Here is a 14,636-nt window from a genome sequence, read left to right as displayed (position 1 = left end):
TAATTGTTGTGTCATTATGTGGTTCATTTCCTTTTTAAAATTTTTCATAATCTGTTCTCATTTCTTTTCATTCTTTAAACTCTTAATTTAATTGTTCTTTTACTTTTGTATACCATTTACCTTCTGAACAACTTGTGGGCCACATTTTGAAAAGATTTTGTAAGATTAAAAAGACAATAATAATTTCTTTATTTTACACTCATCATTTACATTGAACATTTCAATGTTCAAAACTTTTATGTTTAACTTTCATGTTCATCATTTTTATATGCAATGTTTTTATGTATAACATTTATGTTAAACGTTTTTATGTTTAACATTTTCATGTTTAATGTGTAATGTTTAAAAAAATCTTAATATATTCTCTATATATAGTATCATTAATTTTTCTTTTCATATCTACTGTTATAAAACCAAATTAATCTTTATTCCATCATTTAGTTTGAAAATTTTTAAAATCGTCTATTTTTAAATCCCCCCTCAAAAAATTCATGATAAAAATGATGTAAGTTTGTGTCACCTTGACTGAAAACGTTTAAAAATTAAGATTATCTCTAACTAATTGTTTTGGTATGTTTGAATAAGGCTAAGGCAAGTAAAAACAATCTGTTCCTTTATGTTTGCCTCTAGCAAAATATTCTCTAACTATATATTGATTTTCAAGAATGAAATCAATAAAACCTCCAACAGAATTTTTTCACAGTCCTCTAACAGAACAATTTCATCATTATTTTCAATAAAAGTAACAATTTTTCATTAATTTTGTCTTCAATCTTTTCACACCTTCTTATAGATTCTTGATATTTTGATTGATCTAAACTTTTAGAATACATGTACAACAGATTAATTTTTTCAATTTTAACCTTCTTGGAGCTGGACTATAATTATCAATGATTAATATTGTTTTCCACAACCACTTGGTCCTATTACTGAACACTGAATAGAATTTCATAAATGTTTACCATGTATATTTGTTAATTTTTTATTTTTGCTTTCCAATCTGTTATTTATTTCCACAATTTTATTAATACAAATGAGTAGATTATTTCAACTGAATGATAATTAATCTGTTCCAATAAAAGAAACTTATAAAAATGTTTCAATGTTTTTATTCAACTTCTTTATAAGGCACTAGTACTTCTGGAAGAAAGGGTACCACTCACAAATAGGTAGGGTCTATGGTATATCTAATCCTCTCATGGTTAAAATTTGTTTGCCTTGTAAATATATATAAAAACAAAATGTCAAAAACTATCTACCTTTGAATAAATAAATCATTTTCACTAGTAAAAAGTTTATGCTGATCGATTTTCAAAACATGTGAAGTGCGACACATGTGTCCCTCAAATCTAACTAGATTCATGTTTCCATGTGTACCTAGGATTTTCAGACGTAATTTATTAACTTTAGAACGATTTTTCACTATGAAAATTGTGGATAATGTGTAACAAATCAGTACCATAATGCATTTATTCTCCTGACAATGAGAAACATAAAACATCGCACAAAAGTTTTCAACATAACATTTGAAGACAGCTTTGATGTACCGCACAGTAATGTTTTCTACTTGGGTAACACAAGATGTATAGAATATAATTGATGAAAGTAGAAAATATAGAAATGCAGTAAATGAAGCAGGCAAAAAGGAATCCAAATGTCTCAAAGATGAGATTGACAGAAAGTGCAAAATGTCTAAGCAGGGATGGCTAGAGTACAAATGTAAGGATGTAGAGGCTTATCCCACTAGGGGTAAGATAGAAACCGCATACAGGAAAATTAAAGATACCTTTGGAGAAAAGAGAACCACTTGCATGAATATCAAGAGCTCAGATGGAAACCCAACTCTAAGGAAAGAAGGGAAAGTAGAAAGGTGGAAGGAGTATATAGAAACGTTTGACAGAGTACTGAAACACCCAAGTCGAAACAAGGCCCCAGAAGTAGACAACATTCCATTAGACCTACTGACAGCCTTGGGAGAGCTCCTCCTGACAAAACTCTACCATCTGGTAAGCAAGATGTATGAGACAGGCAAAATACCCTCAGACTTCAAGAAGAATATAATAATTCCAATGCCAAAGAAAGCAGGTGTTGAAAGATGTGAAAATTACCGAACTATCAGTTTAATAGGTCATGGCTGCAAAATACCAACGCGAATTCTTTACAGATGACTGGAAAAACTGGTAGAAGCGACATTGGGGAAGATCAGTTTGTATTCCTTAGAAATATTGGAACATGTGAGGCAATACTGACCCTACAACTTATCTTAGAAGATAGATCAAGGAAAGGCAAGCCTACATTTCTGTCATTTGTAGACTTAGAGAAAGCTTTTGACAATTATGACTGGAATACTCTCTTTCAAATTCTGAAGATGGCAGGGGTAAAATACAGGGAGCGAAAGGCTATTTACAATCTGTACAGAAACCAGATGGCAGTTATAAGAGTCGAGGGAAATATAAGGCAAGCAGTGGTTGGGAAGGGAGTGAGACAGGGTAGTAGCCTCTCCCTGATGTTATTCAATCTGTATATTGAGCAAGCAGTAAAGGAAACAAAAGAAAAATTCGGAGTAGGTATTAAAATCCATGGAGAAGAAATAAAAACTTTGAATTTCGCCGATGACATTGTAATTCTGTCAGAGACAGCAAAGGACTTGGAAGAGCAGTTGAACGGAATGGACAGTGTCTTGAAAGGAAGATATAAGATGAACATCAACTAAAGCAAAACGAGGGTAATGGAATGTAGTCGATTTAAATCGGGTGATGCTGAGGGAATTAGAGTAGGAAATGAGACACTTAAAGTAGTAAAGGAGTTTTGCTATTTGGGGAGCAAAATAACTGATGACGGCCGAAGTAGGAAGGATATAAAATGTAGACTGGCAATGGCAAGGAAAGCGTTTCTGAAAAAGAGAAATTTGTTAACATCGAGTATAGATTTAAGTGTTAGGAAGTCGTTCCTGAAAGTATTTGTATGAAGTGTAGCCATGTATGGAAGTGAAACATGGACAATAAATAGTTTGGAAAAGAAGAGAATAGAAGCTTTCGAAATGTGGTGCTACAGAAGAATGCTGAAGATTAGATGGGTAGATCACATAACTAATGAGGAGGTATTGAACAGAATTGAGGAGAAGAGGAGTTTGTGACACAACTTGACTAGTAGAAGGGATCAGTTGGTAGGACATGTTCTGATGCATCAAGGGATCACCAATTTAGTATTGGAGGGCAGCCTGGAGGGTAAAAATCGTAGAGGGAGACCAAGAGATGAATACACTGAGCAGATTCAAAAAGATGTAGGTTGCAGTAAGTACTGGTAGATGAAGAAGCTTGCACAGGATAGAGTAGCATGGAGAGCTGCACCAAACCAGTCTCAGGACTGAAGACTACAGCAACAATGTACTCAACAAGTGTTTCGAAGTCCCCCATAGAAATATTGATCCATGCTGTCTCTATAGCCGTCCATAACTGCGAAAGTGTTTCCGGTGCAGGATGTGGAGCACGAACTCTCAATTATGTTCCATGAATGTTGGATGGGATTCATGTCGGGCGATCTGGGTGTCCAGATCACTCATCACTCACCTGAACTGTCCAGATCGTTCTTCAAACCAATCACTAAAATAGTGGCCCAGTAACATGGCGCATTGTCATCCATGAACATTCCATCTTTGCTTAGGAACATGAAGTACATGAATAGCTGCAAATGGTCTGCAAACAGCGAAACATAACCATTTCCAATTAATGATCGTTATAATTGGACAAGAAGACCCAGTACATTCCATGTAAACACAGCCCACACCACTATGGGGCTACCACCAGGTTACACAGTGTCTTGTTCACAACTTGTGCCCATTGCTTTGTGGGGTGTGCACCACGCTCGAAACCTACCATCAGCTCTTACCAACATAAATCGGGACTCATTTGACTAGGTCCCAGTTTTTCAGTCGTCTAAGGTACAAGCAATATGGCCACGAACTCAGAAGAGACGCTGCTGGCTATGTGGTGCTGTTAGCAAGGGCTCTCGTGTAGGTCGTTTGCTGCGATAGCCCTTTAAAGCCAGATTTTGCCGCACTGTGCTAACGGATAAGTTAGTTGGTCCCACATTGATTTGTGCAGTTACTTCACGCACTGTTGCTAGTCTGTCAGCACCGACAACTCTACGCAAACGCTGCTGCTCTCGGTCGTTAAGTGATGGCTGTCGGTCACTTCGTTGTACGTGGTGAGTGGTAATGCCTGAAATGTGGTATTCTCGGCATACTCTTGACACTGTAGATCTCGGAATATTGAATTTTCTAAGATTTCCGAAATTGAATGTCCATTACATCTAGCTCCAACTACTACTCTGCGTTCGAAGTGTGTTAATTCCCGCCGTGCGGCCTTAATCACGTCGGAAACCTTTTCATTTGAAAAGATGCGCCAATGGAATGCTCTTTTATACCTTGTGTACGCATTATTACCGCCGTTTATATACACGCATATAGGTATACCATGACTTTGTCACCTCAGTATATATCCATCCTGTGGTCCGTTATATTTTTCTCCAAGTTTCGAAAGCACCTGAGCACATGTTAGCATTAGACAGATGTGAGATACAGACGTCCTAACGCTCACAACTGCATATTGCTTTTGTGGTAACCTGTGTAGTATCGACCACGACGGGGTTAAGCTATCCAGACACTAGGCTTCAATGTGAGAAATAAATTTTCAGGTCGACATATACGGGATGTGTGGTAAGCTGGAGTGTCCGAGGGAGGACCCCAGGTGCCCCGAGATGGTGGATAGGGACTACAAGTTCTACCTGTCGTTCGAGAACTGCAACTGCCGCGACTACATCACGGAGAAGCTGTTCGTGAACGGACTGTCGCGGCAGGTGCTGCCCGTGGCGCTGGGCGCGCGCCCGGCAGACTACGCGCTGAGCGCGCCGCGCGGCTCCTACCTGCTGGCCGAGCACTTCGGATCCCCGGAGGAGCTGGCCCGCTACCTCCACTTCCTGGACGCCCACGACGACCAGTACAACGCCTACTTCGCATGGAAGGGCACCGGCGAGTTCATCAACACGCACTTCTTCTGCCGGCTGTGTGCGCTCCTACACGACGAATACCCCACCAAGTGGTACCCCGACATAAACGAGTGGTGGGACGGGCCCGGCACCTGCGCCGAAAGCCTCTGGACGGACGGCTGAAGTGAGACAGGAATAAAGTTCTGATTATCATCCCGAGAAAATAAAATTACTTAACTGATTTTTTTTTTCGTTTCCAGGTACATCTCTGCAACATCTGTACATGTTGAAATCCCTGCACCACGGAAGTATCGTCGTGTGACGCTAGAGGACGCAAAACAACATGATCAAGTGTCGTATCGTGCGGTAATTCGTTTCCTGGATCAGCGGAAATGTTGCAGATTTTTCAGCCCAATTCAGACGATGCCTTTAGGTGCTTGTGCAGGCCTGACACAGCCGCAGCATTTCCGCTGTTGCAGAAGACGATTTACCGCACGATATGACACTTTTATAACTTTGTCGTGTTATTTTGCCTGCTCTAGCATCACACTGTGTTGCTTCTGTCGCCCGGTGATTTTAATGTGTAGTACGACTGCCGACATGCACCTTTGAAAATGTATAAAAATTAATTTAGTAACTTTATTTTTTCGAGGGGGTAATTAGACTTGATTTCGTAATGTTGTGTCGTACTGTTTGTGGATGGTTATTGTGAAACTTTCCCCCGAACTGCTGTTACCTACTGTTAAAAAATGGTGAAAAATGCGTTTCTCGATTCTAATAGCTATTCTTGAGATGATGTAAAAACCTCCTCCTCATTAACTGATGTACTCAACGTATGTCCTCACACTGAGAAAATAAGTTTTTATACTGTGCCGTGTTCTAACAGAAACAATGTATGTACCATAAATCAGTATTTTGCAATATCACTATTCATTTTAATATAAGTCGTGATAAATCTACAAAAAAGTATTTTCTTCTTATTTACACCTGCCGTCGTTACTGCTGAAGTCATGAGTGATTTGCATTTGTAAAATGAGAGCACTGGACATAAAATAATTACTCCTAGGGAACTTGTAATACACTCTAAGACAATAAAAAAACAACAACGGCACACTACGAAGGAATTATCCGAATGGGGCGAAAATCGGTAGATGTGGTTTAAACGTGCAAACAAGCAAATTATTAAAAAATTTCAGACCAGTTGGACGATTCAATCACGACAAAGTGCATCACAAAGTGAGCAAATCAATGACGTGTTGATCGACCTCTGTCCCTTATGCAATAAGTTACTGGGTTTCGCACTGATTGATAGAACTGTTCTATGTCCTCCTGAGGGATGTGGCACCACATTCTGTCCAAGTGGCGCGTTAGATCGTCAGAATTCCGAGATGATTGAAGTGCCCTGCCCATAATGCTCCAAACGTTCTCAACTGGGGAGAGATATGGCAACCATGCTGGCCAAAGTGCGGTTTGGCAAGCACGAAGCCAAGCAGTATAAACTCTCGCCGTATGCGGGCGGGCATTATCTCGCTGAAATATAAGTCCAGGATGGATTGCCGTGGAGGACAAGAAACCGGCGACGTATCGCTGTGCTATTAGGATGCCCCGTATAACAACCAAAGGGGTTCTACTATGGAAGGAAATGGAACCCCAGATCAACACTCCCGGTTGTAGGCCGTACAGCGGGTGACTGTCAGATTGGTATCTCACCGCCGCGCCGCTCGAGGCGTCTCGCTGGTCATCGGGGTTCAGTTCGAAGGGCGACTCATCACTGAAGAAAATTATGCTCCAGTCAGTGAGACTCCAGGCTTGCGTAAGGGACAGAGGTAGATCGCTTCATTACTGAGTAGCTCCATTTGTCAAGATCTTTATCTAGAATGACCCATCCAGTTTCTCCGAAATTGTAATCATTTGTTTGTCTCTACATGTACGTCACGTCTACCGACTTCCGTCCCATTCCGATAATTCCTTTGCGGTTCTTCGTTTATTTTTTATTTTTTAAAATTTGACGCTTATAAACTACATAGTAAGTTACAATAAATGACACTTCTCACCTTAAAAATGTGCTGGGATTAACAAACACGATGGATTTTAGTAAGTAATGTCCGCGATCATTTTCCCTAGCACAACTGGAGGCAACCTGCTTATCTCACGCCTTCTAAAGACGTCTCATAGCTGATGTCCCGATCGGCTTCTTCTCCAGTGGCCCCATCCTTCGACATGCAGGTAGGAAACAGTGCTTAACGAAATAGTGAATGGGAAAGAATTCGGTGCTATAAAAATAACATCGTGAAATATAGGGATGTCCCTTGATTTTATGTGTATTCATGAAACCAAAAATCAGGAAACGGTTCTGGGAATCAGTCTACCATTATTAATCACGGCGAGTTTTGTGGACTCGGCCCATTAAAGTATGTGTTGCCTCCTGGGAATCCTCGCCCACGATTCGCCCGTGACTTTTAACAATAACAGCTTAGTAACATCACAATATTAATACGTGGACACGAAAACTACAATACCGATTCTTAATATCAATTATGTAAGAAGACCAGTGGAACTTAGGTAATTCGAAAGGTACTTTCCCATAGGTGGCTGGCTCTGAGCACTATGGGACTTAACATCTGAGGTCATCACTCCCCTAGAACGTAGAACTACTTAAACCTAACTAACCTAAGGACATCACACACACCCATGACCGAGGCAGCATTCGAACCTGCGACCGTAGCGGTCGCGCGGTTCCAGACTGAAGCGCCTAGAACCACTCGGCCACATCGGCCGGCTTTTCCCATAGGTACGCACAAAGAAAAAATTATGTGCGTTCGTAGCTGTTAAGAGTGGTAGAAGGAAGCAGATGATTTCGTATGTAAAATCTGCAATACGTGAACATTGAAAATTGAAGTTCTACCAAATTCTGTCCTACTTACCGATCAGATGCTGTGGTAGAAATGATACACGAAAATAACAACGTTTGGTGAACATGCATTCTAGAGAAGTTCATGTTTACATGGTTCATTTGCAGTAACACACACATACCAAGCAGATACAATGCGACAACTGCTAGTTCGATGACGTTGTCAACAGTGGAAATCAAAAATCGTAGTATCGAAGTCTGTAATTAACGTTGTACATTGGCGTCGTTATTTCGCTTCCTTTCCTGTAAGAATAACTTTTTGGTCATTTGCCACTCTCGCCAGAAAATTTGAAGCAAGCTCCTAATTCTTCATTTCTTGATTTGAACAACTACGACATCCGAGTTCCCTCATTGTAGGGAAATTATATTTGTTTTAGGCTATACCTAGGAAGAGAACGCTATCGGGTCAGAGTGAAAGACGCAGAGTTAGACAAACGCAATCTTTGTGTAAAGAAAATAGCGGAAATGTAGAGATTCATAATGATAGCGCAACTATTTTATAGAACAATACATTTAAATGCGCTCTTTAGGTAATTCCACATAACTTTCACAGCTACAATTGCGGTTTGATGAATTTATACTGCAGATTTTGTAATGCAAAACATTTTGCATTAGAGGTTTTTGTACATGATACATGCCATCCACATAGAAAAAATTAATTTGCCAGCATTAACACAAAACTAGTTTTTCAACGCACTTTATCAAGGATGCATTTCAAATGACCTGAGAATTCAAGAGAATTCAAATAATTATATCTATAATATACAAATGTTTCAATAACATAGAAATGACAGAAGAAAGTAACAACATTCCGTGGATTCTCATTTTCGGTTGGGTTGCCTTGTTTTTTTTGGGGAAGGAGACCAGACAGCGAGGTCATCGGTCTCATCGGATTAGGGAAGAACACGGAATGATGTCGGCCGTGCCCTTTCAAAGGCACCGTCTCGGCATTTGCCTGGAGCGATTTAGGGAAATCACGGAAAACCTAAATCAGGATGGCCGGACGCAGGATTGAATCGTCGTCCGCCCCAATGCGAATCCAGTTTGCTAGCCACTGCGCAACCTCACTCGGTTCTCATTTTGGGCACATCCATGTTTAAATGTTGCAAATCGTTTATTTGCAGTAACTTATGCATACCGAGTAACTTCAGTGCTACAACTGCTAGGTCGGTGATGCTGTCAGCAGTGGAAAACAAAATGTCGTAGTAGCAAAGCTATTGGGGCCAACAGAGAGTGTATAAACACTGTTTATTGGCGTGGTTCTTTAGTTTAGTTTTGTCTAAGTGTAAACGGCGAGAGATTCTAGAGCACTCTCACTTCTGATATGGTGTTATACTTCGTAATGTTCTTAGGGAAGTTGATTTTTCTTACTTGGTTGCTATCCATGGATACGATCTGACTTCATTCATATGATGAAATGGCTGGCAGTAATTAACAAAAAAATGTTCAAATGTGTGTGAAATCTTATGGGACTTAACTGCTAAGGTCATCAGTTCCTAAGCTTACACACTACTTAACCTAAATTATCCTAAGGGCAAACACATACACCCATGCCCGAATGAGGACTCGAACCTCCGCTGGGACCAGCCACACATTCCATGACTGCAGCGCCTCAGACCGCTCGGCTAATCCCGAGCGGCAGTAGTTAACACTCTTGCTTGTGTGCTCTAGTGAAGGAATAGCGGTAGGTTTACCTGTGTTCAAAGGAAGAGGGTGCCGATTTAAACTACTGCAGTAAAAGTGTACGGCGCCTGAGGGCCGAGGGGACAGTTTTTTTGCAGAACCTAGGTGAAACTTTGCGGACTGCAGAGTTCCTCGGTCTCATTGTGCAGACACGTTGGATGGTGCCGGTCGGTCTGCGGCCGCGTCCAGGTAGGCTGACTAGCGCTGAGAAGTCGCCGCTGCTATGGACAGAGCATTGATGACCGGCAATAAAGCAGAGTGTGAGCCCTTGTTAAGCAGGAAGCCGATGAGATGTCTGTGCGTTTCAGCGAATTTCCATGGGACATGTCAGTGGCGCCCAGACTCTGCTACAAAACATATTTGAGAAGGCACGAGGCTTTTAGGGAGTTTATGGCCGTTGTTTGTAAAGTTCGAAATGGATGCAACAGGGCAAATAAGGATCTTTTTATAGAGGGCTGTGGTTCCATCCAGGTCATGCTACTATTAGCAAAAGACATAGCATAAACATGTGGGAAAGAGGCCGTGAAGTTGAATCTTTTTTCCTTTTTTTGCCCAATTAATTTTTAAAGTCGCTGATTGATCAAATCTGTTTGTGCAGAGCAAGGGGCAGTCTCCCTGCTTCGAGTGCCGTGCTCCAGCTCGTGATTGGCTTGGCTAAAGTGGGAGTAGTCTAAGATGTAAGTGTGCTAGGCTACCAAGCAGGCGAGGAAAGTGGAGAGAAAGACAAGATGACACTCTTGCACTGGCACTTCGCTAGTAAAGAACTGCAGGTCTTTACCTAAAAGGTGAGACCTGTGTCCTTTACTAGTGTGCCACATTGACTGTGCCAGTCACCATCTGAACCATGAGAGGTACTGCTTCTAGCATCATGCACACAACAAGTGATGCGTGGGTTTACTTACAGGGTTATTACAAATGATTGAAGCGATTTCACAGCTCTACAATAACTTTATTATTTGAGATATTTTCACAATGCTTTGCACACACATACAAAAACTCAAAAAGTATTTTTAGGCATTCACAAATGTTCGATATGTGCCTCTTTAGTGATTCGGCAGACATCAAGCCGATAATCAAGTTCCTCCCACACTCGGCGCAGCATGTCCCCATCAATGAGTTCGAAAGCATCGTTGATGCGAGCTCGCAGTTCTGGCACGTTTCTTGGTAGAGGAGGTTTAAACACTGAATCTTTCACATAACCCCACAGAAAGAAATCGCATGGGGTTAAGTCAGGAGAGCGTGGAGGCTATGACATGATTTGCTGATCATGATCTCCACCACGACCGATCCATCGGTTTTCCAGTCTCCTGTTTAAGAAATGCCGAACATCATGATGGAAGTGCGGTGGAGCACCATCATGTTGAAAGATGAAGTCGGCGCTGTCGGTCTCCAGTTGTGGCATGAGCCAATTTTCCAGCATGTCCAGATACACGTGTCCTGTAACGTTTTTTTTCGCAGAAGAAAAAGGGGCCGTAAACTTTAAACCGTGATATTGCACAAAACACGTTAACTTTTGGTGAATTGCGAATTTGCTGCACGAATGCGTGAGGATTCTCTACCGCCCAGATTCGCACATTGTGTCTGTTCACTTCACCATTAAGAAAAAATGTTGCTTCATCACTGAAAACAAGTTTCGCACTGAAAGCATCCTCTTCCATGAGCTGTTGCAACCGCGCCGAAAATTCAAAGCGTTTGACTTTGTCATCGGGTGTCAGGGCTTGTGGCAATTGTAAACGGTAAGGCTTCTGCTTTAGCCTTTTCCGTAAGATTTTCCAAACCGTCGGCTGTGGTACGTTTAGCTCCCTGCTTGTTTTATTCGTCGACTTCCGCGGGCTACGCGTGAAACTTGCCCGCACGCGTTCAACCGTTTCTTCGCTCACTGCAGGCCGACCCGTTGACTTCCCCTTACAGAAGCATCCAGAAGCTTTAAACTGCGCATACCATCGCCGAATGGAGTTAGCAGTTGGTGGATCTTTGTTGAACTTCGTCCTGAAGTGTCGTTGCACTGTTATGACTGACTGATGTGAGTGCGTTTCAAGCACGACATACGCTTTCTCAGCTCCTGTCGCCATTTTGTCTCACTGCGCTCTCGAGCGCTCTGGCGGCAGAAACCTGAAGTGCGGCTTCAGCCGAACAAAACTTTATGAGTTTTTCTACGTATCTGTAGTGTGTCGTGACCATATGTCAATGAATGGAGCTACAGTGAATTTATGAAATCGCTTCAATCATTTGTAATAGCCCTGTATTTGTACTGAGTCGGCCATCTAAACATTTGACATATTCCATCACGCATAGTCATGGCACGGAGTCAAATTGGTTTGGCAGACCAGCAAACGGGTCCACGTGCACACTGGAATCCACCGGGGTTTCAGAGGCTCATAGGGAAGTACCTACGTCCGAATTAGCCGTACGCGAGACCGCGTACATGCATTTTTCGGTCGTGCACCTTTAATAACAGATTGCTGCCGACCATGACTTCAGTCGCTGAGCGCATCGTGGTGTGACGCCCTGACCAGCAGGAGGGTAAAGTAATCGCTGCTACGGCGTAGGGCTCCAATATATGCTTCTCAGCACCCTACTCTTCGGAGCCATATTTTTCTTTTTGGAGTAGTTGAGTATAGATGCTTGATAGTAGCGTAGTTTTTGGACCATACCACGGATTCACGTGTATGAAGTCAGGTAAAGCGATTAGTTCTGCTTAGGGACGCGTGATGATCCCCAGCTGATCACTTTGTTCACTATAGACCGCATATTAGTGAAAGCGTTTGTCAAATAAAAATGTTTGTATGACGTTTCATTAGCCATTTTTTTGTCTTGTGATGTTAAGTATGAATAAATCTGTTGTTATTTAGACCACAACTCCTCGCAGTGTTCTGATTAGCATTACCTTTGCCACTTTCATTAAAGTCATGATTACAATTGAAAGAAGTTTGCAACGGAATTAGCTTTGTTCTCACTGCCACCGTTACGATAAAAACTGAAGTAAGCTCTTAACTTTCAGTTTCATCATTTTGAATAGCTACGACTTCCCTTATTATATTTTAGGCTATGTCTCGAAGAAGAACACCAAACGGTCAGACTGAAAGACAGAGTAATAGGAATAATGTGGACATCGATGACGAAAAGTCTATTGTTGTTTTGAAAGGCAGTGTTCAGTTAATAACTAGGAACATGCTTACAAAAAAATTCAATTAATTATATAATACAATGGGCTTTCCCTACTTTGTGAACACAGTATGTCGATACTAGTTAATTTAAATCTGTCTTTAGTCTTTTATGTGTGGATTAAAATTGTTATTGACAACCTATCAGTGTAAATAACGTCGGAAGAACAGCTGGAGAAGCACATTGATATTTAAAGAATAAGTATGAATGATGAAAATTATACTCCTTCGCCGCAAGTCACATATGTGAGGTCTGTATTTGTTCCAGCACGGTAAGGTACTGCTCTTACACCTTGAGACCATCTTTCGCGGGACGCAACGTGTACACTACTTGCCAACTTAGAGCGACGTGAATCTTCCAATAGTGATTGTTAAAACGTAGCAATCAAACGTAATAAATTGTAGCCGGAGATGTGACATAAACGTCACGTCACAATGACATAGTCTCTACGGGTGGTTAAGCCGTCGACACACGGACTGTGCTGTTGAACGTCAACGTTGAGCCTGCCGAGTACAACGTGATGCTGAACTCTCAGGAACGATGCGACTTGTGCTTACTGTGCGTGGGTGTCAACGTGGTGGGCGATCGCAACGAGCTCCAACGGCAGTTCTCCGCTGTATTTGGCTCGTAATGAACGGGAGCAAAATTCCTATATTATCTCTATTAAAATGTACTTTTCTTCCTTGTCCGTGTTCTGTCTGAAGTATATGTAAATAAAAACTTAAGCATCCTGAAAATATTATAAGACAAAGAGGAAAGTACCGTGTCCAGTTAGTAAGGACATCGGCTTATAAAAGTTCCATTACAAATAGTGCAATACAAATTTACAATAGTTCTCCATATACGATAAAAACTATTTCATCATTCTCACTTTTTAGTAAACCCGTAAGGTCATTCTTACTTGGTTAATCTTCCTTCACAGTAGCAGAATGGATCACAGGAGCTAAAAGAAAACTTTCTTACTGCGCGTAGTGCAATTTGTCCTGTAAATTAAGCTAATCGAACAAAGTCACCCCTCAAAAAAAGCGCACTTACATTTATATAACATCGAATACTATAGTATATACTTATATTAAACTAATAAGAAAGAATCAGAACCTATTGCAAACATGAAGGCTAGAAAAAAAATTGAATGTATTGAGACACGAACTACCACACTTTAAACCTTAGCCAGAAATCTGTGACGCCACTCAATGCACAGTAGTGACCACGACTGTTTAGCGACCACATCTGGCTTGTTACGTCCGGAAAGCTTTATTTGTAGCTACCTTACTAATTGAAATTTAATTTTAACAATTTGTACCAAGAACAATGTGTTTTTAATGGCTCCTCAACATGCCGTTGCTTTCAAATGGCATACTCTCACAATATATAAGTTACAATAATACTTTTACCACGAATATGACGTTTCTCGTCATTTTATTACAGCGAATCGTACGATTAATGACGGGTTTTCGAGAGCTCTGCAGTTTGCTGGTGCTCAGAAACGGCATATATAAATATGGGCTTCAACTGGAAGCCATATGGCGCCTGACAATTGTGCACTGAAGGGATATAGCGTCCATGTGACGTAGGTGGCGTTCTGTCATCTCATCGGTCAACGTTCAAACGCACGTTCAGGATATCTGACATTCCAGATATTTCTCTACACGTACGGAAAGACTCCCCAACTTGCTATTCCACGTTGTGATATCAGAAATTCGGCACGCTCAACGCTTAATGTTCGGATGTACGTTCCGTGTGCAGACGGCGTAATGGTCTCATTTCGACGAGGAAGAGAATCCACAAATCTATTAACGTATGTCATATCCAACTGAAGCCACACATCGATAATTACATCCCCTTGTTGTTGTTGTGGTTTTCTGTCCAAAGACTGGATCGATGGAGCTCT

At 41.3% G+C, this 14,636-nt stretch overlaps 1 protein-coding gene across 1 annotated transcript in view; it reads left to right on the top strand.

Annotated features, from left to right (window-relative positions):
- LOC124612781 (glycoprotein 3-alpha-L-fucosyltransferase A-like) overlaps positions 1–5,169 on the top strand; it is a 79,921-nt gene extending 74,752 nt beyond the window's left edge. Inside the window, exon 5 of the mRNA XM_047141220.1 lies at positions 4,696–5,169. Coding sequence (XP_046997176.1) covers positions 4,696–5,169 — 474 coding nt within the window. The remainder of the gene's footprint in view (positions 1–4,695) is intronic.
- Positions 5,170–14,636: the final 9,467 nt, after the last annotated feature.

The sequence above is a fragment of the Schistocerca americana genome, chromosome 1, assembly GCF_021461395.2.
Source record: "Schistocerca americana isolate TAMUIC-IGC-003095 chromosome 1, iqSchAmer2.1, whole genome shotgun sequence".
Taxonomy (NCBI): domain Eukaryota; kingdom Metazoa; phylum Arthropoda; class Insecta; order Orthoptera; family Acrididae; genus Schistocerca; species Schistocerca americana.
The sequence above is the reverse complement of the archived record's forward strand: the minus strand, read 5'-3'. Positions and strand labels throughout refer to the sequence as shown.